At 35.5% G+C, this 22142-nt stretch overlaps 2 protein-coding genes across 24 annotated transcripts in view; one reads left to right on the top strand and one right to left on the bottom strand.

Moving 5' to 3' along the window:
* Window positions 1–359: 359 nt before the first annotated feature.
* CYP2R1 (cytochrome P450 family 2 subfamily R member 1) lies at window positions 360–9369 on the top strand. Of its 6 annotated transcripts, none has more exons than XM_080595872.1 (5): window positions 360–624; window positions 2604–2745; window positions 4326–4958; window positions 7875–8204; window positions 9147–9369. In XM_080595872.1, the coding sequence occupies exons 1-5, from the start codon at window positions 361–363 to the stop codon at window positions 9320–9322; spliced, it is 1545 nt and encodes a 514-aa protein (XP_080451998.1). In that variant the 5' UTR covers window position 360; the 3' UTR covers window positions 9323–9369. The 6 variants fall into 6 exon arrangements, with proteins under 6 accessions (XP_080451998.1, XP_080452000.1, XP_080451999.1 ...); XM_080595873.1 differs by lacking the exon at window positions 360–624 and adding an exon at window positions 1360–1892; XM_080595876.1 differs by lacking the exon at window positions 360–624 and adding an exon at window positions 1365–1892 and having other exon boundaries at window positions 4762–4958.
* PDE3B (phosphodiesterase 3B) overlaps window positions 1214–22142 on the bottom strand; it is a 107937-nt gene continuing 87008 nt past the window's right edge. For 2 of the 18 annotated variants that reach the window (XM_080595794.1, XM_080595795.1), the window contains 2 exons: window positions 21298–21544; window positions 19734–20960 (listed from right to left, as the gene is read on the bottom strand). In XM_080595794.1, the coding sequence (XP_080451920.1) occupies window positions 20731–20960; window positions 21298–21544 (477 nt within the window). In that variant the 3' untranslated portion in view covers window positions 19734–20730. Of the gene's footprint in view, window positions 1310–6890; window positions 6960–9298; window positions 17670–19605; window positions 19682–19733; window positions 20961–21297; window positions 21545–22142 lie in introns of those variants that run through there. The other 16 variants (XR_013952294.1, XR_013952295.1, XR_013952298.1 and 13 more) reach the window with 16 other exon arrangements.

Here is a 22142-nt window from a genome sequence, read left to right as displayed (position 1 = left end):
CAGCGCGCAGCTGCCTCCGAGGCGGCTGCCAGCCTCGGGGGGGAAGACACCCGCCGACCGCGGGATTTTGCTTCCCCGGAGCCAAATGAGCGGTTTTGCTGTCCCCGGTGTGCGCACGGAGGCACTCTCGAGCAGTACGGGCACCTTTATCCCACTCGGGCGCACCCCACGCCGAGACCCCAGCCTCCCACCCGCCTCCTCCAAGCCACCCCCCGGGTCCCCCCGCTCCGCGCCCGGCCCCGGCTGACGCGGGGGGCGGCGCCGCCGCGGGCCAATCAGCCCAATGGGGCGGCGGGACGGGACGGGACGGGACGGGACGGGACGGGGCCGGGCCGGGCCGCGGCAGGAGGAAGCGGCGCGATGCGGCCGGCGGCGGCGGCGGCGGCGGGGGACGCGGGGCCGGGGGCGGCGGGGGGCGGCGGCCGGCTGGTGCCGCCGCTGCTGCTGCTGCTGCTGCCGCTGGCGCTGCTGGCCGCGCTGGTGGTGCGGCAGCTGCTGAAGCAGCGGCGGCCGCCCGGCTTCCCGCCCGGTCCCGCGGGGCTGCCCCTCATCGGCAACATCCACGCCCTGGGCGCGGAGCAGCCGCACGTCTACATGCGGCGGCAGAGCCACATCCACGGGCAGGTACCGGGCAGGCGCCGGCTCCGTCTGCCGGGCCGGGGCCGGGGGCAGGGAGCGGGGCAGCGCGGCGCCGGGGCGTTCTGGCCGGGCTGCGGGACGGGAGCGCTGCGCCCCCTGGCGGGCAGCGGCGGCGCCGGGCGGCCCTGGGAGCATCCCGGCGGGGCGCGCCGCAGCCTTCACGGGGCGGGCAGGGGCAGGCGCTGGGGGAGCGCTGCCTTCGCGCTGGAAAGGCGCTGCTTTAAAGGGCCTCTAGGGGGATAGTTGGGTGTTTACTTACAGACGGTTTGTGTGCGTACACGGGGGGGTTCTTTGTTTTCCCCGCACTTTGTTATTTCTCAGCTGTTTCCTTTCATTGGCCAGTGTCGAGCAACCAGTCTATTCTTACACGCTTCATAAAAAAAGCCAAAGTGGATATCCTATCGGGACATCAATGGCAGAAACAAAAGGATAGGGGCATCTCCGTTTCTTTCTTTTGTTTTGGCAATGGGAAAAAAAAAAAAAAAGTAAATGTGTTTCAAGGAAAACATTCACATGAATGGATTAGAAAGAGGAAGGAAAATATATCATAAAATAGGTTCAGGCTTCCACTTGCCTGAAGTGCTGCCTGCAGTTCTGTTCACCTGCTGTCACCAAAGATCCTGCAGAATTTGGGGGCACTTGAAGGAGGCAGATCAGGATATGGGGAGCTCTGAAAAAGATCAACAAAATGATCTTTTTTAAAATGACATTTTATATTCTAGGAAGAATAATAAATAAACTACGACTACAGTATGCAAAAATGACAAATGCTCTCAAGAAGTATACAGCGAGTTTCTTCTCGTCACATAAAAAGCATTTGCAACAGTGAAAAATTCAAGTTTGCTAAAAGGAAATAGGGAAATGCATATCTTCACAGAATGCATAACTAGACTAATGCTCATTAATTCTTCATATAATGGTGTCCAACAGTGCTGAGATAAAGAAAAAATAAGGATTTGTGAAGGCAAAAAATATGGGATTTATAATGCTCAGAAAAGTATGGAAAGGGTTATAGAATTTTTGTCTTCAGAGTTTAGCCTCATTTTAAATTTTTTGAACCATAGGATAAATTTTTCATTTTGTTTAGCCTGTATGTGCCTTCTGCAGGATGTATTACATCTTTCTCCAAAGCATCTGGTGCTGACCACTTCTGGAAACAGGAGATGGGACTAGCTGGGCTATGCTATCATTTGTTGGCTGTCATCATGGCTCTCACATCTGTCATCTGACGGGTCTTGGGGAGCCTGTGCAAAGTAAGCTGGTGTCCAGTTTCAGAGACAGAAAGGACTAGGTGCAGCTTGGTTGTTTTCACAACTGACACCACTTCTGCCACTGCAGAGTGATGGAAGTCTTTGCGATAACAACTTGTAGCTTCAGTCACAACATCCATAACCAAATTAAGCTACTGGAATTTACCTTTACTAAGGAAGGGAGGAGAAAAAGCTAACAACAGTGAGACTTTCCTCCCTTCTGTGGAAATAGTCTTACCAAATTAAGGAAGTAGCCAATACAAATATTTTATTTCTAGGTCTTCTATAAAAGATATACCTTATGCCTACTAAAGTTAGGGGAAAATATTTTTTTTTTCTGAAATATATGCATTGTGGTACCTGACTCACATTTTTGTAATGACTATATGAAAGCATCCCCGGTCCTTACTTTGGAGGTCTCATCACGTTAGGTGCACTGCAAAGCAGAGTGTAGTGTGGGCTAATTTACTATATCATTTGACAGAATAAACTAGCTCACAACAAACTCTATGATGCCACTGTTGTATCACTAGTAGAACTCTCTGGTTACCTATATGCCCTACTGAAGTTATTATTATATTTATGAAGATTGTATTTTCCATTGAAGTTTAACATTGTTTCACTTTTTCATTAGTTGTTTTGCTTGCTTTTGTTATTTGTTCTTAAGATTTGCTTGTAATAGCATTTATTATTCTTTTCTTTTTTTCTCCAAAGATTTTCAGTCTTGATCTGGGTGGTATATCTGCTATTGTGCTGAATGGCTACGATGCAGTAAAAGAATGCCTTGTTCATCAAAGCGAAATTTTTGCAGATAGACCATCTCTTCCCTTGTTTAAGAAGTTGACAAACATGGGAGGTAAGTGCTAGTGTCTTCAAACAGAAATGCCGTTTTTGTCCATTAGTTTTCATTAGTGTTTATGATCACATAAAACATTTGCATTAGCTGTTTTCTCTACTTTGTTTGTTTAAATCTCCTTTCATGAAATACTTAATGCTTTTCTAAAGATATCTGGAAAGGATTGTCATTCTTGGACTAAATTCCATAGCAATGTGTTTCATTTTTTGTCTCCATGCTCTCCCCTCCCCACTCAATTACTATCAGTTGCTGAGCCATTTTCTTTGTTCCTGGTGATCCTGAGTTTGAAGCATCTCTTAGTTTCGTATTTGGCTATGAGTAGTGAAAACATCTTCTGAAGTAGCTATACTTAGTACCTATTATCAGAAGTCTTCGAATTGTTTAGTATGAACTTTGAGGAACGTATTTTGTTACATCTTGTCTTTTGTGTAGATTTGGGCCTTTTAAGTAGGCAAATATGATTTCTGTGGCCTTCCTATTAAGAAGATCTATATTAGATGGGCCTCTAACATTCAGATAAAGTTGTATGAGGAACTTCAGGAAATTGAGGAGTTTAAGAGCTGCAGCAGAAACTTAAATTCTGTGGTTAAATAGGTCAGTATTTCTCCTTGGTGATTCAATTCTGTTTTGTTTGTTTGTTTGTTTTGCTTTCTGTCTTTTATGCTTGGCTTTGTAACATCTGTTTTGCAATACTTCTTTTACTTTGCATTACACAGATTTCAGCCACATCATTAAAAATTGTACCCTGTTCCTTCCTTGGTTCAGTATTCATTTTTTTTCTTTGCTTAGAGTGCTTAATTAACTTTACTGTGTTTAACTTAAGTATCTTAATTAACATTCAGGAGCTGTGTTGACTTCAAAGACATTTTTCAGAAGCAGGCTGACAGTCCCAGCTCCCAGTGACACTTTTTATACCTCCCTGAGATGTGGAGAAGTACTGTGACCTTTACAACTCTGATAAGAGACAGCTTTGAAAGTATTCAGTATTTGAATTCAAGCTTAATAGGAAAGATCTTTTTGATTTTTTTATTACCAATTTCACTTTTTAACTTTTGTTTATAGGATATGCTACTTTAATAATAAGTGAGTGAGAACTTCAGTGAAGAAAGGAAGATATGGGCTTTACTACATGTTAGTATACGTGTTACGTCCCAGAAGGGCTTGTGTTTTGATTGCTAAAATGTTTTTTTGTCTTTATGGATATCAAAATACTCTTGCTGTACCTGTTGACATTAGAGTTGCATTGCATTTTGCTGTGTGGAAGTACCCATAGCAACTGTTCTATCTTAGTCCAAATTTTCATAAACACAACATGTTTCCAAACTGATCAGATGTGCCTCTACATAAGGATACGATGTCTGTTAGCCTGCTTGGATAGGTTAGGCAAATGTTTGTCAGGAGTAGCTTAGGCAAATTTAATTCAACTTTGAGGCAGAGAGGTTGTTTCAGTAATCACTTAATGGCTCATTCTATCAATAGCAATATACTCTTAGAGTGGATTGATATGTTAAATAATTTTATCATCTTATGGGGGAAAAATAAAGCATTGCATAAAATACTGTGTCAAAATATTTTTTCAGGCTTACTGAACAGTAAATATGGCAGAGGATGGACAGAACATCGCAAATTAGCTGTAAATACCTTTCGAATTTTTGGATATGGTCAAAGGTCCTTTGAACACAAAATTTCTGAAGAATCTGTGTTTTTTCTTGATGCCATCGATACATACAAAGGCAGACCATTTGATCTTAAGCACTTGATAACAAATGCCGTTTCAAACATTACTAATCTGATTATTTTTGGAGAACGTTTTACGTATGAAGATACTGAATTTCAGCACATGATTGAGATTTTTAGTGAAAATATTGAATTAGCTGCTAGCGCTTCTGTATTTTTATATAATGCTTTTCCGTGGATTGGTATCTTGCCATTTGGGAAACACCAGCAGCTGTTTAAAAATGCAGCTGAAGTCTATGACTTTCTTCATGAGCTTATTGAACGTGTCTCTGAAAATAGGAAGCCTCAGTCACCTCGACATTTTGTAGATGCATATTTAGATGAGATGGACTGCAATGAAAATGATCCAGAATCTACATATTCAAGAGAAAACTTAATTTTCTCTGTTGGAGAACTCATCATAGCTGGGACAGAAACCACAACAAATGTTTTAAGATGGGCAGTGTTATTTATGGCTCTTTATCCAAACATTCAAGGTAAGAATGCTGATATTTTGAGGAACTGATACGCTTTCCTATTGCCAATTTAAAATGCTTTTTCAAAATAGTGAAGTTATCCATACTTGTAACTAAAAAGGAAGGTTTGTATATATTACTGCACTTCATTTTCCAAATATGCTATGGACAGATGTGAAAAGCTGATTTTATTTGCAGATGAAGATATCAAAAGTGAAGCATTGATAGTATTGATGATAGTATCTTAGAATATTATTAAATTTTGTTTTAAAACTGTTTAAGGAGCTTTGATTTCTTTTCCATAAATTATTTCTAATATATTTAAATTTAGCATTATGGTGCTTAATATTGGTTGGCAGGTGCACTAGCTGTATGTAGTAAAATAATAAAGAAATGCAAATATGTATGAAAATAATAAACTAAATAAATAAAATGTAAAAGCATCAGAAAAAATGTTTTGGATAACTGCTTAGGTACAATTTCATTTATAATTAAGTGCCTCCACTCAAAATAGATTTAGGTACCACAGACATGTATATTTATACTTCTAGAAGAAAGAAAAAAAGCATTTCAAAAATATAAGATACGTTACAGACATTCTGAAGTAAGGCAGCACTAGATGTTTGAGTATCAGCCCAGACACTTTGTGTAGAAGTTTGGATATTAGAAGTGAGTAGTAACACTTCTTGTTTCACTGCTTACAGTTTTGCTTTTCCTATCAAAATCTTAGACGTGCTAAGTTCAACTAGGGACTTTCAGTATTTGGAGAAAAAGCAGCATAGATGACTCAGACTTGGAAAGTTACTATTTATACTTTGACCAAATAATATTGCTCTAACACCAATTTGAACACCATTATTTTAGATTAGGGATGAAAACAGTACCCATGTCTATAAGGCTATTAAGTTCTGCGTAGAAACCAGATATCATTATAAATGAAAGATTATGTTTTCTTCTCATGGTAGTCGGTATAAAACTGCACTTTCTGATTTTCTCAGCTATATAATATGTATCTTTTTAATTTAAATCAAGTGGACAAAACATAATTATTCTTTTTAAATTAGATAAACTTTTATATTTAAGGCAAATACAGCTCTATTTAAAAAACATTGAAAATTAAGATATGTAACAATGAAAACATATGTCAAGACCTGACATTCAATAAACAGTAAAAAGCATTCAGATTAAATATAGAAAATTGATGCCAAAGCTTTTTTATTGCTGTTACGATAATTGTTTTTGGTTTCACATTCACTGAGCTGGTTAAAATATTTGGTTAAGTAGAACTAAAGTTTTCTCAATGGCTTCTGACAGCCATAATTTCTTACATTTTCTTATTTTCTTTTGTTCAATTATTTTAGTTAGCTGATTAATTCATTGAACATGAGGTAACTTGTTAAAGATTAAAAATCAGGCAATTTTCATCTTCTAATTTAGGATTAAAAGTAAGCTATAGCAGAATTGAAACGTGTTGGTAGACATTCTAAGGAGAAAATACCTACTTTCAGTTCACTGAGTACAAATAATATTATTTTGTGGGAGCTTAAAACTAAGATTGCTACTTTTAAACAAGAAGCATACTTCAGAGGTTTTAAAACAGAAGGGTCTAAAAAAATAAATATTACTTATATGCTTCTGAGTTCCACTGATTCATCTTTATGCTTGACATAGTACAACTAGAGAGTCTACCAAAAAAAAAGAAAAAACGTTCAATAAAATTAAAAAAATATATAATCTGATTAAAGATACTTAAGTTTTAGGTTGCATATATAAATTCTCTATATTTAGCTGAAAAGAAAGTATATCAAGTGCCATAAGTAATCGATAGGATAAGATTAACTGAGAACATCCTTACTCCTCTATTAAGAGCTGACCAAGATACTTATTCAATAGAGATCAGGAAAACGTAGTTTTGCCTCCTATAACATTGGAGTTTTGTAGAGGTCCACTTACCTAAAATAATCTTCTGATTCCAGATCTTATGGTATAAAGTTACTGATTCGGGATTCAAATTCAGTTCACCTGGATAAAAATAAAAATTGCTATTACCTTATTACAATGTACACCAATACATCACTGCATTACAGAACGTACTTTCACTAAGCTGCTTCTCATCTTTTTATTTTTATGTGAAATGTTGTCACTTCATGTTGAAGAACCTGGTCATTCTGGTAGAATTTTTCTGTAATTTCCCAGATTTTTACTATCAATCCCACATGAACTGTAAATAAATAAATAAAAAAAAACAGTTTTGTTTTAGTTAGGAGCTGTTTGACAGTTTCAACAAAAAAGGTGTATCGGGGAAAAAAAAAAAAAAAGAGGAGGTCTGGACACCTTTGAGATGATTTAAATAATGATCTTATGCCTGTGAAGTTAATTTTTAAAATAGCTTAAAAACAGAGACTGATTGAATTTGTTCCTTTTCAGTTAAATTCAGAATCTAGCTATAGCTGTCCCTCTTATCTGATACGCTACAATGAGAATTATTTTCATTTCAAGAGTAAATGACTTTACACTATGACAAGTTCAAAGAATCAGCAGAATTATACAAATGAAATCTTAAGTAGGTAATTTCAGTGTTATTTGTGTCCACTCAGGTACTTAAAGTACATTATCTTTGCAGTGTCATGCTTGTTTCCTTCATTTTGAAGAGCTCCAGAAATAAAAGTATACTCAAGTGCTCAAGTGAAAAAGAGTATGTCAGAGCATGTTTTCACTTTTTAATAGTTGCTCTTTAAATGAAGATTACTGGTATATATGCTAATAAGAATTCCTACTAGCTGGAGGAAGAAAACAAGAGTCTAAATGCTTGTAAGCTACTATATTTTGTATAAGGTATTTCACGTTTCAGTATTGATTTAAAAGTATGTTTTTAAGCTAGAAAATATGCAGAATATTATTCAATAAACAACATGCTTTTATTCCTTTTCCTAACAGGGCAAGTTCAAAAAGAAATTGATTTAGTCATCGGCCCAAACAAAATGCCTTCTTTAGAAGAGAAATGTAAAATGCCATATACGGAGGCTGTTCTACATGAAGTTCTAAGATTCTGTAACATAGTTCCGCTAGGTATTTTTCACGCAACTTCTAAAGATACTGTCGTGCGTGGTTACTCTATTCCTGAAGGCACTACAGTCATTACAAACCTCTACTCTGTACATTTTGATGAAAAATACTGGAGCAACCCAGAAGTGTTTTTTCCCGAGAGGTTTTTGGACAGCAGTGGGCAGTTTGTCAAGAAAGATGCATTTGTTCCTTTTTCACTAGGTACGAGCCATTGCTTCGACTGTTCCTTTTCATAAATCTAGGAATGTACAACATGGAATTGATAGCAATTAATCAGGAATGGACAGCATGATATAAAATGTCCACAGTTCTGATAAAACAGCTATTTTAAAGATATATTCAATATAATGCATTCTGGACGTAGCAGATTTTTGAATAATATCCTTATTATTATATAAACTAACAAAAGAGACTGCATAGTATCCTTATCTGAGGAGTCTATATACATCATATCATTGTAGTACGTAAATGCTCTTTGTTACGTGATTAATGCAGATAGTCACTTGCTGCTGAATTCATTACATACAGGAAATTTACACATCCAGTTTTCAAATTTCAGCACTTTGGTCAGCACCAGAAATTGCAGGTATTATTCCAAACTACCTTGGGGGTCAGATTATAGCACTGCATTCTGCCCCAAGGAAATATTCTTGGAGTCCTAAATTATCTTTATAGGCATCATATAGTGCCTCTAAAGGGCAAATTTACCTCACATATAATTAACAACCTAAAAATTACTTGTTTAGTCTAAGCTTACTGCCTACCTCTGCAGTCCATAGAAAGACATACCCTGTGTAGAGGATTACTTACTTTACTGTCTAAGATACTCTATCTCCAAGAAATAAAAGGAGCCAAGACAATTCTCTTGGACTAGATGCACAACTTATACATGGCCAAAGTTAGATGTAATGAATTATATCTTTATTGCATATTTTATTATGGTTTATGGTTTTTTTGTTTGTTTGTTTTTGTTTGTTTTGGTTATTCTACCGTATTACTTCTAGGTTTTGTTATCCATTCATCTGTCTTCCAAAACCACTATTTCCCTTAGAACAGAAATGACCATTCTTATTCATGAGTGAAAATATAATTATTTAATGAATTTTTAAATTCTTTTTTTCAAAAACTTTTTTTCCAATCCAGGAAGAAGACATTGTCTTGGAGAACAGCTAGCTCGAATGGAAATGTTTTTGTTTTTCACTTCGTTGCTACAACGATTTCATCTGTGTTTTCCTCATGGTGTGATTCCAGATCTCAAACCGAGGTTAGGCATGACATTACAACCACAGCCATACCTCATTTGTGCAGAAAGACGATGAAGAGAAGTATCTGGACTGTCAGGTGGAATAAAATGCTCCAAGTTGCAGCTGAGGAATCACTTGCCTTCTATGTCTAAATGTATTCATGTTGGAAGAACAAAAAATTTAAGAACTTAAACTGTGGCTATTTGTGCACAAGTTTATGTTTTTTTTTTTACTTGGTTTTCATATATATATAAAAAACAAAACAAAAAAAAAGCAAAATCTTACAGCACATCCTGTGTTTAAAGTTGATGTTTTCAGTCCATAATTATTATTTTTTTGAAAATAGCTTCTGTTTCAGCTTTTAAATATTTCTTTGCAAGCTATTTTACTTGAGAGGATATTTTTATAAACATGGAGTATATTGCTCGAAATTTTTTATGCGGCGATTTATCTGTAGAAATCCCATACACATTATTCCAGCAAAGCAGTTCTTTATAATTCTCCATTAAATTTACATAGCTAAAAAGGTTTTAAAGATATCTATTTAACTGTATGTAATTTAAAAAAATATATTATTTCCAGCCTTGATGAACAAATTGACAAAACATTTTAATCATTACTTCTCCTTGCCCAATCTTCCTAGTTGGTCTTCATTTTCTAGCAAGTCGGATAACCGCATGAATTCACTTTTAAGATCTTTTATGGCTTGCTTCTCATTTAGTAACATACACAAAGTGTTCCATTATTCCCATGCTCATGACAATTACAGCAATCTTCTTTGCCAGTTTATTGCATTTCCAGACACGGGTCCTCCATTGCCTCCCAACACAATGCATTATGTAATCATTAAGCTCTTCCTAAGTAGTCTAGAAAAAAAGTGTTTGTGTTACCAGTGTCACATGCAGCTATGCTATAAGTCAAGAAAATAAGCTGCTAATGAGACTGACAAGAAAAGAGACTTTTTTTTTTTGGGGGGGGGGGGGGGCGGGGGGCAGTAGAGTAGGGTAAGGAGAAACAAATATTTAAATGGATTTTAAGCACAAGCTGTAAGCCCAAAAACTACTTCTACCAGCCTCATTTTTGATTCTGCTTGACAGCTATTGCTTTATGGTTATTGGTAGACATAAACTTAGAACACAGGCCCTACAGGAGAACCTGATACTCCGAATATGGTGCACAAGTCTGCATTGTGTGGGGAGTAGTGGGACTTCAGAATAGAGTTCATTAAAAAACACACACGGAGCAAACAGCTATTTATGGACATGGCTGAGTATTAGGCTTGCTGTTTATGCAGCTTTTGCTTTGAGTCGGAGCTGTGGAAAAGTTCAAAGGCAGGAATTTGTCATTTTTCTTCTCACTTGATGTTTTTGGCTTATACTGAGCAGAAATACTTCCTTTCTTTGAAAATAACAATAGAGAAAGGTCAAACAGAGGTAATGACAGTCCACTTATATAATAGTCTGTTGACTTAAGATGCAGCAGGTCCAAATTAAATTACTTACCCTGTCAGAGAGTAGTCAGACTCACGTGTCCCACAGAGATCATCTGAAATGCATATTTCTGGTGCTCTGAAGAGGGAAGGAAGACTATCAAATCCTCTTGCTGACCAACTGCTTTTCTGTAGAGATAAAAGATTTCTAAAGAAAAAAAAAAAAAAAAGGAAAAGAGATGTCAGCCTTATTGCTGTGCATTTGGCACACCATGAAAGTTGCAAATAATCTGCTCCTAAGATTTTGGCATACAGGGTGTATAGGAATGAGACAGCTGCTGAGGTTCTTAATACTGTTAAAATTGAGACTTTTCTGTTGTCAGCGTAAGTAGATGGTGGGTACTTCTGAAATGTTTATGTAAAAATAGTGGGATCTACAAAACGTAGGTCCCTTTAGCATGAAGAAAAATGGAATGGAAAAAGGAGTTTTCAGAGCTACATTTCTGGACTCATGGGAATTCTGATACCCACTCACAGCTAGAGTTTTGCTACTTGACATTTGGTTAAAACATGTTTCAAATAATCTAAATTGAAGGGGGGAGGGGTTAAAAAATAATCAAGAGGTACTTCTTGTAGGGCTACACTGAAAACACAGCTGGCCAGTGATAATTCCCTTTTCCCTTACTTTGAGAAATAATTCTTGGCTGGTCTTAAATCCATTTAATGAGAACTGTATTGATTATATGCCATTCTGGTTTCTAAATCAAAATGCCTTAAAAAGCCTTAGAATATTGATCCAAACTATTATGATTATCTGCCAATTTACAGTCTCATTCAAACAATCAAATACATCTGACAAACTGTCTTCTCTATAACAACATCAGTTGTGTTTCATTCAGTATCAACGTTTTTCATTGTTTTCCCTCAGATGTCTGACTTAGAATTATCCTACTGATCCAATTTAATCATTTGAAATATTGACATATTAGTTTTTCCAGTCCTCTGGTATTTCACCATCATACCAAGATTGAATTGTAATGAACATGGGTAAACAGCTAGGTGCTGAGAACTCCCCAGTGAAAGTTTTAGAGTGGAAATATGTAGCATAACTGCCTGCTATTTATCATTCTTTTGGGATTAAAGCATTTATTTTCTGTTAAAAATACATTGGTTGATTTTTTTTTCCCTAATACAGACCAAGTACTTCCTGCATAGTTTATCTTTTCATCATTTTTACCAGCATTGTTGCATTCTTAATATTTCCATTATTCCCTTTAAGGAATGGTCAGTATTACTGAAAGGGCTTGGTGGGTATTGTTTTGGGGTTATGTTCTGTTGTTGTTCATATCATGTTCAAATGTACATACCCATTAAGGACTCCTAATCCTTCAACTTTGCTGATTCTAGGTTCTGTTTCTATCACTTACTCCACTGTCACTTTGCTGTATTTCATACCTTATGGTGTAATCCACATTGTAAAGCTGTAATTCTTAAAAGACGTTCGGATTCATGGTGGATTGGTAAACATGCACTTTAACTCTGCAGCCAAAAGATCTTGCGTTGACAGAATATTGAGTGCAGATACAGAAGCCACATATATATTCAGTGCTGGCACAAGCATTCCTCAAATACTGTCCTGATCTGTTGTCTATATTTAAAGGAGCATTTAAAATGTGGTTGTGTTCCTATAAAGCTGTAAGGAAAACTAAGAATGTGCTTATGCTGTATATTCTGGCTTGCTGCAAGGTACTTCTACTTATTTATGAGCTGACCAAAAACTATGTGATCATATGAGGGTAGCACTATGTCCAAGCCAATATGGTTCCAAATCAGCATGATTTATTATTTCAGACTTGGTGATACATGGGCACTGTTTGACAGCTTATGGATAAATTGGAGGCTCAAGCATGTTTCCAGAATATACACCAAAGAAATGTACTGTAGAACATATTGGCTAGTCATACATTCAAGACAATTCATTTGCTTCATTTATCGAACACGTGATTAAGTAACCTGATTACAGTCTACAGCTATCTATACAGAGAGAAAAAGTTGATAAAAGATCTCTTCAGTTAGCAAAAAAGAACAGAAAGAGAAGTCAAGCTGAAATATCTTTGAGCTAGGAAGCAGGTGAATACATTGAAACTGCTGTAGATGAAGAATTGGGTATATAACTAACAGTGAGGATATCCCTGGACAGTTACAGAAATTTTAAAATCAGTTATCAGACATTTCTCCTGATCTCTGCTTATAATTTGAATTGCCTTCAGCTTGAGGTGTAAACTATATAACGTCACAATAGTCTCCCATCTCAATCATCACCTTTTTAAAGTGTACTGTTCATTCTGAATTCCATATTTCTACTAGTTATTCAAATGTTAAAGCAGCCTGAGTTTACATATCAAGCAAACTTTTTCTTGATTTGGTATGTCATAATTGGATTCTGTGGTTGTCTGCACAGCGAGGATAAATTCTCAGTATAAATTGGTCTGTAAAGGTACAGACATGGATTTTCATAGCAATTAGGTATCTGAGGTGTTGTTTAGGCATTGGGCTTCATAATTCAAAGCCTTTGTCTAATCAAGATCAAATTAAACTTCTGGAAAAATTACACCTTATTCTGTCCTTCACACAATTTGAGGATCACTAGAATGTTCCATTTCTAGGTTTACCCTTTTAGATATTTCTGAAGGCTGTCAACTATCTTGATGTCAATGTGATTAGAATTAGGCAGAACCCATACTCACAGTGGTCATTTCTTAGGAAGACTGCCAGAATTCAGGAGACATTACGTTTGCTACGTTCTTCTGAATAAGTAACATTACAAATAGATTAAATCTATTACAATAATGGAGCAAATCAGGAATGTGCAATCTAATCCAATAGTTTACTATTACTGCAGCAGATGGCTGCTTGCCCAAAATTTTACATGTGATTTATAATAGCCTATAGTAATATAACAGAAAACATAATACAGTAACTATTTTTCCCTTGCTGTTTTTAACTGCTGACTTGCTTGTCGAGGCTAGTACTAAAAATCTTAAAAGAAATATCATTAATTTGTATAAACTATGACTTGTCAAAAACACGAAAAGAGATTACATATATACATTACATATGTTACTATATATATATATATATATTACTATATATAAAGACCTTTTTACATGACAGTTAATTTGTTAGTATGCTTAACCACATTAACCCCACTGCTAGTATCTAGACAACAGCATCCACACTGAATACTCTTATGCTCTTACTAAAATGAGACAATAAAAGATGACTCAAATATTGTTCAGGTCCTTCACCAATATAGGTAATGCAAGTAGGATTTCATATCAATAAGGAATGCAAATGAAGTAATAGAATCACTATGGATAAAACACCTTAAAGAATTCCAGTTACTCTAAAGTTTACTTTCTTTACACACATTCCATTTTAGGGAGTCCAAATGCCCTTTGGTTGTCTTCAACTTGCACAATAAACTCAGTTAAAATAATGCTTGTGGTGAGCACGCACCACAGCAGAACTGAATTGGTCTAATTTTTCCAGGAAAAACCTAGGTAATTATGAGCCATCTTGTGTCTATATAGGTAAGGAAGTTGATTTAATTGTTCTTCATGGGAGCATAAGAGTTGTTTTTTTAAAGATCCTCAAGGAATCCATATCTTCTCCCATTATATTTTACATTGTATGAAACTATAATATTTCTCTTTCAAAGTACAGTCAAAATTAGTAGACAGTTCCACTGATTCAGTAGACACTTCCAATTCCTGTTTTTTGAATTTGTATTTGCCAAATATTGAATTTTGTATTTATCAAATTTCTAAGATTGTGCACATTTTCTTATTAGTCTTTAAAGTGATTCATGTGAGATCCCGTTTCTAGTCCTAGTATTTAGTATATAGGTCCAGAAATAAAGTCAGTAAGCTATACAGTTCGCTCATCTGACCCAGGCAATATATTTTTTCTTAGAGCTGTTTATCAGACTTTATCAGACTTTATAAGACTTCCTTTGTACACTAAGGTAATCTCTCTCAGTGAATCACACTCTCAATCCTTAGACAATGAGCAGTGTTTAGCCTGAATCTTCCTTCCTGCAATTTAAAGTTGTTACTACTTGTCCTAAACACTATGAACACTGAAAACATTATTCTGATTGCTTTGCTCTTTGAAGCAGCCTTATAAGACTGGATATAATTACTTGTCTGATTTTTTCTAGACTCAGAAAAATCTCTTGAATTCATTTAATCATTCTCCTCTCTCTTTAGGACGTCTTCTGTGTTTCCGATCAGTCACACTGATCTGTATTGGAATTCAGCAGTCTGTCTAATGGACATACTTTTCCTGGGGTGTGACATATGAAATTAGAAACAGTACTTTGGTAATTCCTTATGTGCACTGAATAGAACAAAATGATTATAAATCCATTCTCGAAGATAAATAAGAGTGCTTCTTTATTCACTTCTCTGAGAGGAACCTTTGTTAGCATATGAATCAGATAAATGAACAATACCACAGAGATTAATTAACACTAGCAGGATCAATGTCATGATAAAAGACACAGAAGTCTGTTAGAATGACCACACAGGAGTAAGTTTTCATGCCTAACTGGCATGGTGACAAATGAGTTTGAAAGCAGTTTGCTCCTTACTTGCTATAAGCAATATTAAGCTTACCTTTTGGATTTTTGGTATAATACATATATCTTAAGCCGAGCATTAGTCCTTGTTTTATCAGTAAAATGAAAAGACTTTGATCTCATCCAAGGTGCAAAGGGTTCTGCTGATCTGGAGAGATGAGTCAGGAGTGAATCATCACCTGTTTTTTGGCAAGGTACTTAGAAGATGGACAAATCACAAGGTGAATGATAGGAATCATTTGAAACACTATGCCACCTCATTATTTAAAGGCTCTGTTGTTTTAATGTTAAGCATTTCTATTTCTATTTTTCTGAAACCTCAGGCAAACCACAAGACAAAGTTTCTGCTCTGTATAAGCTTTTAACTCTTAGGTTTCACACATACTAATGTTCTGCCAGATAGTAATGTTGTGCCAGGTAGTAGAACCTATCACAGACACCAGTTGCTATCACCTATGATCTCTTGCAGTACAGAAATCAAAAGATGACTCTTAGTCAGTATCCTGCATATATCACAACATAGCATTTAAAGTTAGTCATTTTCTGGACAGACTTTTAAATCTCAGTACCCAAGAAAAACAGCTTTTTCTTTACTGGGACAATTTTCTTTAGCTTAATGCTGTCATTAACAAAACAAGCAATTGCTAGTTACTCTATTGTTTTAGAGTATTAAAGATAACAAAAGTAAGACCAACAAGAAGTATTATTTCAAGTGCAAACCAGAAGTGTCTTAGAGAAATGAGAGTAAAAATGAACAACAAAACCATTAAGACAGATTGCTCTGTTAAGAGTTACGTATATATACGCAAATGTCTTTAAGGGTTTTACATCTGCTAGATTCATAAGGGTGTGGAGTACATATACTACGTCAGGAGGATAACTTTCAACTCAAGTACACTGGAGTGTTTATCCTATAGTAGCTTAGCTTTCCTTCCTGTTTCCATAAACTTTCCTTCCTGTTTTCTCAGAAATACAAGCCATTATTTTCTCATTTAACAGGAAAATATATATATATTAATTGATTGTGACCCTATTGAATACATATAGATCAGTTAAGACTAGCTAACAACTGTGGTTTTTTGCCAGCTTCATCTCTGAAAAGTCACAGTATGATTATCATAGCAAGATAAAGTTTTAATTCTGGAGATATCAGAAGGAAAATTCCTCAATGCAAAAATGAAAGCAATTGATCACCTCATTTGCCTTTGCACAGACATGAGGAAACAAGTTGTCCAAAACCAACTCTGAGGAAAGCTGTAGGAAAATTATATATATAATAAAATTAAAAATAATTAAAATAAAACACTGCCTTGATCATATTTTTATACCTTATTTGATCAAGTTCATGTTTGTCTACACTTTTTTAAACATATCTACATTTATTTGCCACAGAAAAAAACAATTTTCTCAAACTTGCATCATTTGAGTTATGATAGTTGTATTTTTATTAGCAGTATGACTTGTATTGTTTAATAACAATGAAAATTATCATGACATATCAAAAGATATCCTGTTTCCATATTTTTTGAAGACAATGAACTGACTTGAAATTATAAACTCCGTCTCTCTTCCATATAAGAATGTATCATGTGCATGTGTAATTATATTTATGCCATGCCTACTTCTCCTTTCCTAATTTTCATCACCTAAGCTAATTCTATCCTTTTACTGTGATTCAAGTACCACAGGCTGGGATTCCTGATCTCAGACTCATCAGCAAATGACACTTCAATTCTGCACCTCTCACATTTTTTCAAACGTTTTTGGACAAAAGGGAAAGTACTGCCCCCGAAGTTTCGGTTCCAGATTGGTTTACTTCAAATTCTTTGTATACTTTTAGAAGAATCATAAACCAGCCTTCATATATAAGTACCCAGGAGGAAGCACCAGAGCTAGAAGTGAGCTCTCAAATCCTGCTAACACCTTTTGTTGATTCACCTGTCATTGTTTGTGTTTGACGGACAAATGTCTGTCAGTCTCAATGCCTATGAGAATATTCCCTTCCTTTTCAATTAAAATGAAAAGGGAGGTTGAAAGAAGAGCAAAGAAATTATTTTTCTCAGTACAATATACTTTTGTCACCTGACAGAACTCTCCTCCAGTTGATCCCTTTTATTAGGAAGTTGAATGCAAGAAGTACACAGAAAAAAATGTTTTACGCATATAGCAAATCGAGATTTACTCAAACTTTGTAAACTTGAACTTACCTGAAGTAATGTTACACCTGTCTTTCCATTTTGAATCCTAGACTCACCGTCTGGATGTGCTGTGAATAATTTATGGGAAGAGGATCCAAGTTGATTTTGACTCTGGTTATTTAGTACCACCATGACATTCAGAGGTTTCCAGAGCTGTAGAGAAAATTGGCTCTTTACAGGAAACAAACTCAGTAGTTTAGTTCTGTATGCACTGTATGCATGGGAGCAAGTAATCCGATCTACATTGCAAAAGAGGGCAACGAGGAGGTGGGAGACTGACTTGACAGAAAAGATGTTGTGAAGACTTCACTTAAAACTGAGAATATTATCCATTAAATGTTTATCTACACTAGAAGCATAAAATTCAGTGTGGGCTAATTTAGCCTACTTCTTTACAAAACAAGTAAGGAGTGTTGCTTTAGGAAAATATTTTAAAAGGTGTTTTTTGTGTGCTTTCTTGTGCTCCTTAGCATCCCTTGGTGGCTGTGAATGATCACAGATTAAATTAGTTGTAATTTTTTCTCAGTGGTCTGTTACCAGAATGAGAGTGATCTGTCTTATATGGATATATACCTTATTGTTGACGACAGCTCAATCAACATTCAAATGACCCTCCATTGACATTTTTGAAAGATTAAGGCGCCTCAGTTAAAGCTACATCGACTTCTACAAACGTGCCCTGAACAAACCTTTGGTGACATTTACTCCTAGGGAAACGATAAGTCACATATTATGTATGCATAAATAAGACATTTCAAGGTGCTCTTGAATACATTCACAACTAAACATTGAAGCAAGATATTGTAACTTGAAAATACCTAATTGGAAGTAGGCATAATATTTTATACCTATTAATAGTTTAATAAACACTGAGGGTTTTTATTTTTTCCTCTAAATTTAAAAACTTCTTCCATATTTCTAAAGAATATAATGGAAACCTGAGATAAAGTTGCTGGCAATGTTGTCACCAGATATAATTACTGTCCATGCTTTAGTAAAAGATAATGTTATTTCTACCTTCTTATTCTCTCGTTATAATACTTTTTAATAATGCTCCTTTTAAAAGGAAACTAAATGGAAAACTGCCATGTAAAATACTGTAACTATAACTTTAAACAAACACATCTGCATTCTTTTGTCAGTAAAAGCAAGAATGAAACTAAATAGTATTAATGTGCCCTCTTTTTTTTTTTTTTTTTAACATGAAAACACAAACTAACCACAAAACGCTGAGAACATAGCATATTGAAACAAGCATAATTTCTGTAGTCTTCATATGATTTGTTAGGAAATATATGAGCACCAAATGTAAAATACAAGGGAGTGATAAGTGTCAGCTTCGCAGAATCACAGAATCATCTAGGTTGGAAGAGACCTCCAAGACCATCTAGTCCAACCTCTGACCTAACACTAACAAGTCCTCCACTAAATCATATCACTAAGCTCTACATTCTCATTCAATAGTGCAATATTTCATTAATGACAGAAATATCTGTTTTTAACACTGCTCATGTTACAAAAGAATGCAGTGATAGTAGTAATGGCAGCAAAGTGGAATTTGGCACTGATTATATAAAATAGCAAAAGCACAATTCAGCGGTCTTCTAAGTTGATCCACAAAAAGCTAATTAGTGGAAAATAGAAAAAAAAATATCTTTCTCAGTTATTTAAACTGGCCCAAGAGCAAAAGAGAAATTCAGTTGTGTAAAATAGTGCAATAGAATTTACACAAGGTTATCTTAGGAATGCTACCTCTTTTTCAAGTGAACTAATAAAAATGTAAACAAAAATATGCTAAAATACATTTAGCAACTTGAACATGTGTGCCTTTTTTTTAATTCCATTCAACAGCACAGCATGTATGTGTTTAGTATTAAAAGATGCACTTTTAAAGCTAGCTTTATTTGTGGCTTGCATAAGGTGATTATGCACTTGCAGCCTAATTCATTTATTTTTATTTTCGCAATAAGATCTCCAATGGTAGTGTTTCTAAAAATATATCTGTTTGGATTGTCTAAGCTTATTTAAAACCTAAATTATCTAAAGTGTAATATAGTACAATTATATTTATCTTACTATTAGGCCTTACATGAAGTTTTCACATTCTGCTTTCCATATGTATATTTCAGGATGTACATCACACTTGGAGGCAATATAAGCTATGTCTGTGATAAAAGAAAAGATGTAGGACACATTAAAATATACTAGCCATTTTGAAACAATAATTTGTATCTTTTTTTAAAAAAAATCTTTAATTCTCCTAAAGTTTTACATACAAAGAATAAATGAAATACGATCTTATTACTTTAAAATTTAATACCAGAAATCGGTGCAAGATAAAATCTATTGTGTGGTTGACTTGTTTTTAAACAGGAACCTGAGAAAGGGCAGGAAATATAACATTTTAACTAGAGAATAAAATCCCTTAATAATTTAAGTAGCTGAACAGATTTTTTAATGTTCTACCACAAAACAGCAAGGCAACAGATAATGGCCTTATATTCAATGAATTATCATGAACACCCACTGCAAACCTGAATATTTTCTGCAAAAATAAAACATCAGATTATGCACAAGAATAAAAAGCATCAGAAATAGATGCACCTGATTTTTTTTCTTTTTTTTTTAAACCACAAATACCAGAATTTAGCATTTATGTCACAGTCCTTGAACAGTTGCTCTGAGATGACTACATTAAGCACACTATTGCACTAAGTAGACACCCCACAACAGGCTTGCACTGCAACAGTAACATGGTTTTCATACAAGCACAGACTTTGTCTTATTCATGTTCAAAAACAACATGAAATACGCAACTCGTTACAATATTAGAATTCATCCAATATTTCCTTGTTAGCAAAAAGTTCTTGCCACTTTGGTAACTAAAGTCACCGAACGTTTTTAAAAATTGCAGGTACCTCAAGGAAAATAGGAGTTCCTTTTTCAGCAAGGCAGCGTTATATCAGAATATTTTATACCAACTAAGGCATAAAGAACTTTGCATCAGGGTATACAATACTCAATCTTTGAATAAAGTTTCGTATTCTGTGTGGCGAAAGTGCATAGGGATTCCACTGGAGTAGAAAGAATCCTCTCACAGTATTAAGGCCTTTCAATTTTAAGTGAACTGTGTTAGGTTAAAGTCAACACAGTGAAAATAGATATAGATATATATCAGCTTTCTATCCTCGTAATGAACATGACTGAAGTTTTCTCAGCATGTCTTTTCTTCTCCTAGCTGTCGTTCATCTTCTTCATCAGCTTCCTCAATAACCTGAATTTCATCTGCTTGAGGTAAAGATGAGTTCTCAGTCAGCAGTTTAGCTCCTTCAGCTTTACTTTTTTCTTCTTCTTCAATCACTTTCTTCCATATTTTGTGATTTTCACTTAGATGGTGTATTAGCTGGCAAAATATTCGTCGTCTACCTTTTCTTCTTTGAGCTTCTGAAAAATTAAAAGCATTAATTGATTTTTTGGGATTCAAAGTAATTACATTTTATACATACAGATAAAATGCCACGTTGAAAAAGAGATGTAAATTTGAGAAAAAACACAGATTTTTATTCAGAATATTTGAACAGTGACACGGAAAAGTATAGCGATGACTTTTTTTTTTAGTTGCAAGTCTCCTGATATTAACAAAAAAATTATTATGAGTAAAAATTAAGGTGAATAATCACAAAATCTACAATATTTCAACTCCACAATTTCAACCATCACTGTTAATCCTGAATCTATTAAATAAAAAAAATGTGTGTGCAACTCAAATACAGACACTTACTTAAAATAAGATCTTCTTCTATTTCCTCATCATCACTCTCCGACTGTGCCCCATCATCATCTTCATTACTTTCTGCATCCTCCTCTTCATCAACCCATTGCCCTGGAAGCAACCCAGCTGCGTTATAGGAATTACAAAGGGGGCCAACTATGTGAGTGATGAAAGATTCTTGCAGTTTTGCAAGCTGTGGAGAAGAGCGATCCATGAAGGGACTTATAGGTAATCCAAGACTTGCCTCCTCATCACCCTGAAAAAGAAAGGGAAAAAAAATACAGAACTTCTCAAAAAATTAAATTCAATTTTTAAAGATTAACTTTAAGGAACCAAATACACATTAAATGGATTGCATCTATTTGTCAAAGGCAAAAAGAATATAGACTAAATGAAAGAAAATGTAATCAGGACAAATAATAATAGAAAATAAAAATAAAGACATTTTCAGACTTGCACAGATCATAATCCTCCCTTCAGCTTTGCTGCAAGATACCCTTTGCATGGATGAAGATCTAGTTCTACTGGGACTGCTATTCCTCTGCCTTTACAGGATAGCTTCAGGGTAGGCAGAAATTTGACTTCAGCTGCTGAGCTGATGAACAGAGAAAATGGGAAAGTAATCAGATAGAGTAAGGCATTCTGGTGAATGGCTTCACCCAAAAGCACGGGGTAGATTGAAAGGAACCGCAACATCCAATATAAGTTACCTATATATAAATATATACATATTATATACATATATATTTATTTTTATAAATGAGAGAAGAAAAATTTGAGCAGTTGCTCTGATTTATAATAACTTGTCTTAGCATTTCTGTGGGACCTGATTGTTTGAATTTTTTTTTTTCCCT

The sequence above is a fragment of the Anser brachyrhynchus genome, assembly GCF_964034855.1.
Source record: "Anser brachyrhynchus genome assembly, chromosome: 5".
NCBI classification, from domain to species: Eukaryota; Metazoa; Chordata; class Aves; order Anseriformes; family Anatidae; genus Anser; species Anser brachyrhynchus.
Note: the sequence above shows the minus strand (reverse complement) of the source record. Positions and strands in the feature narration are given on the sequence as shown.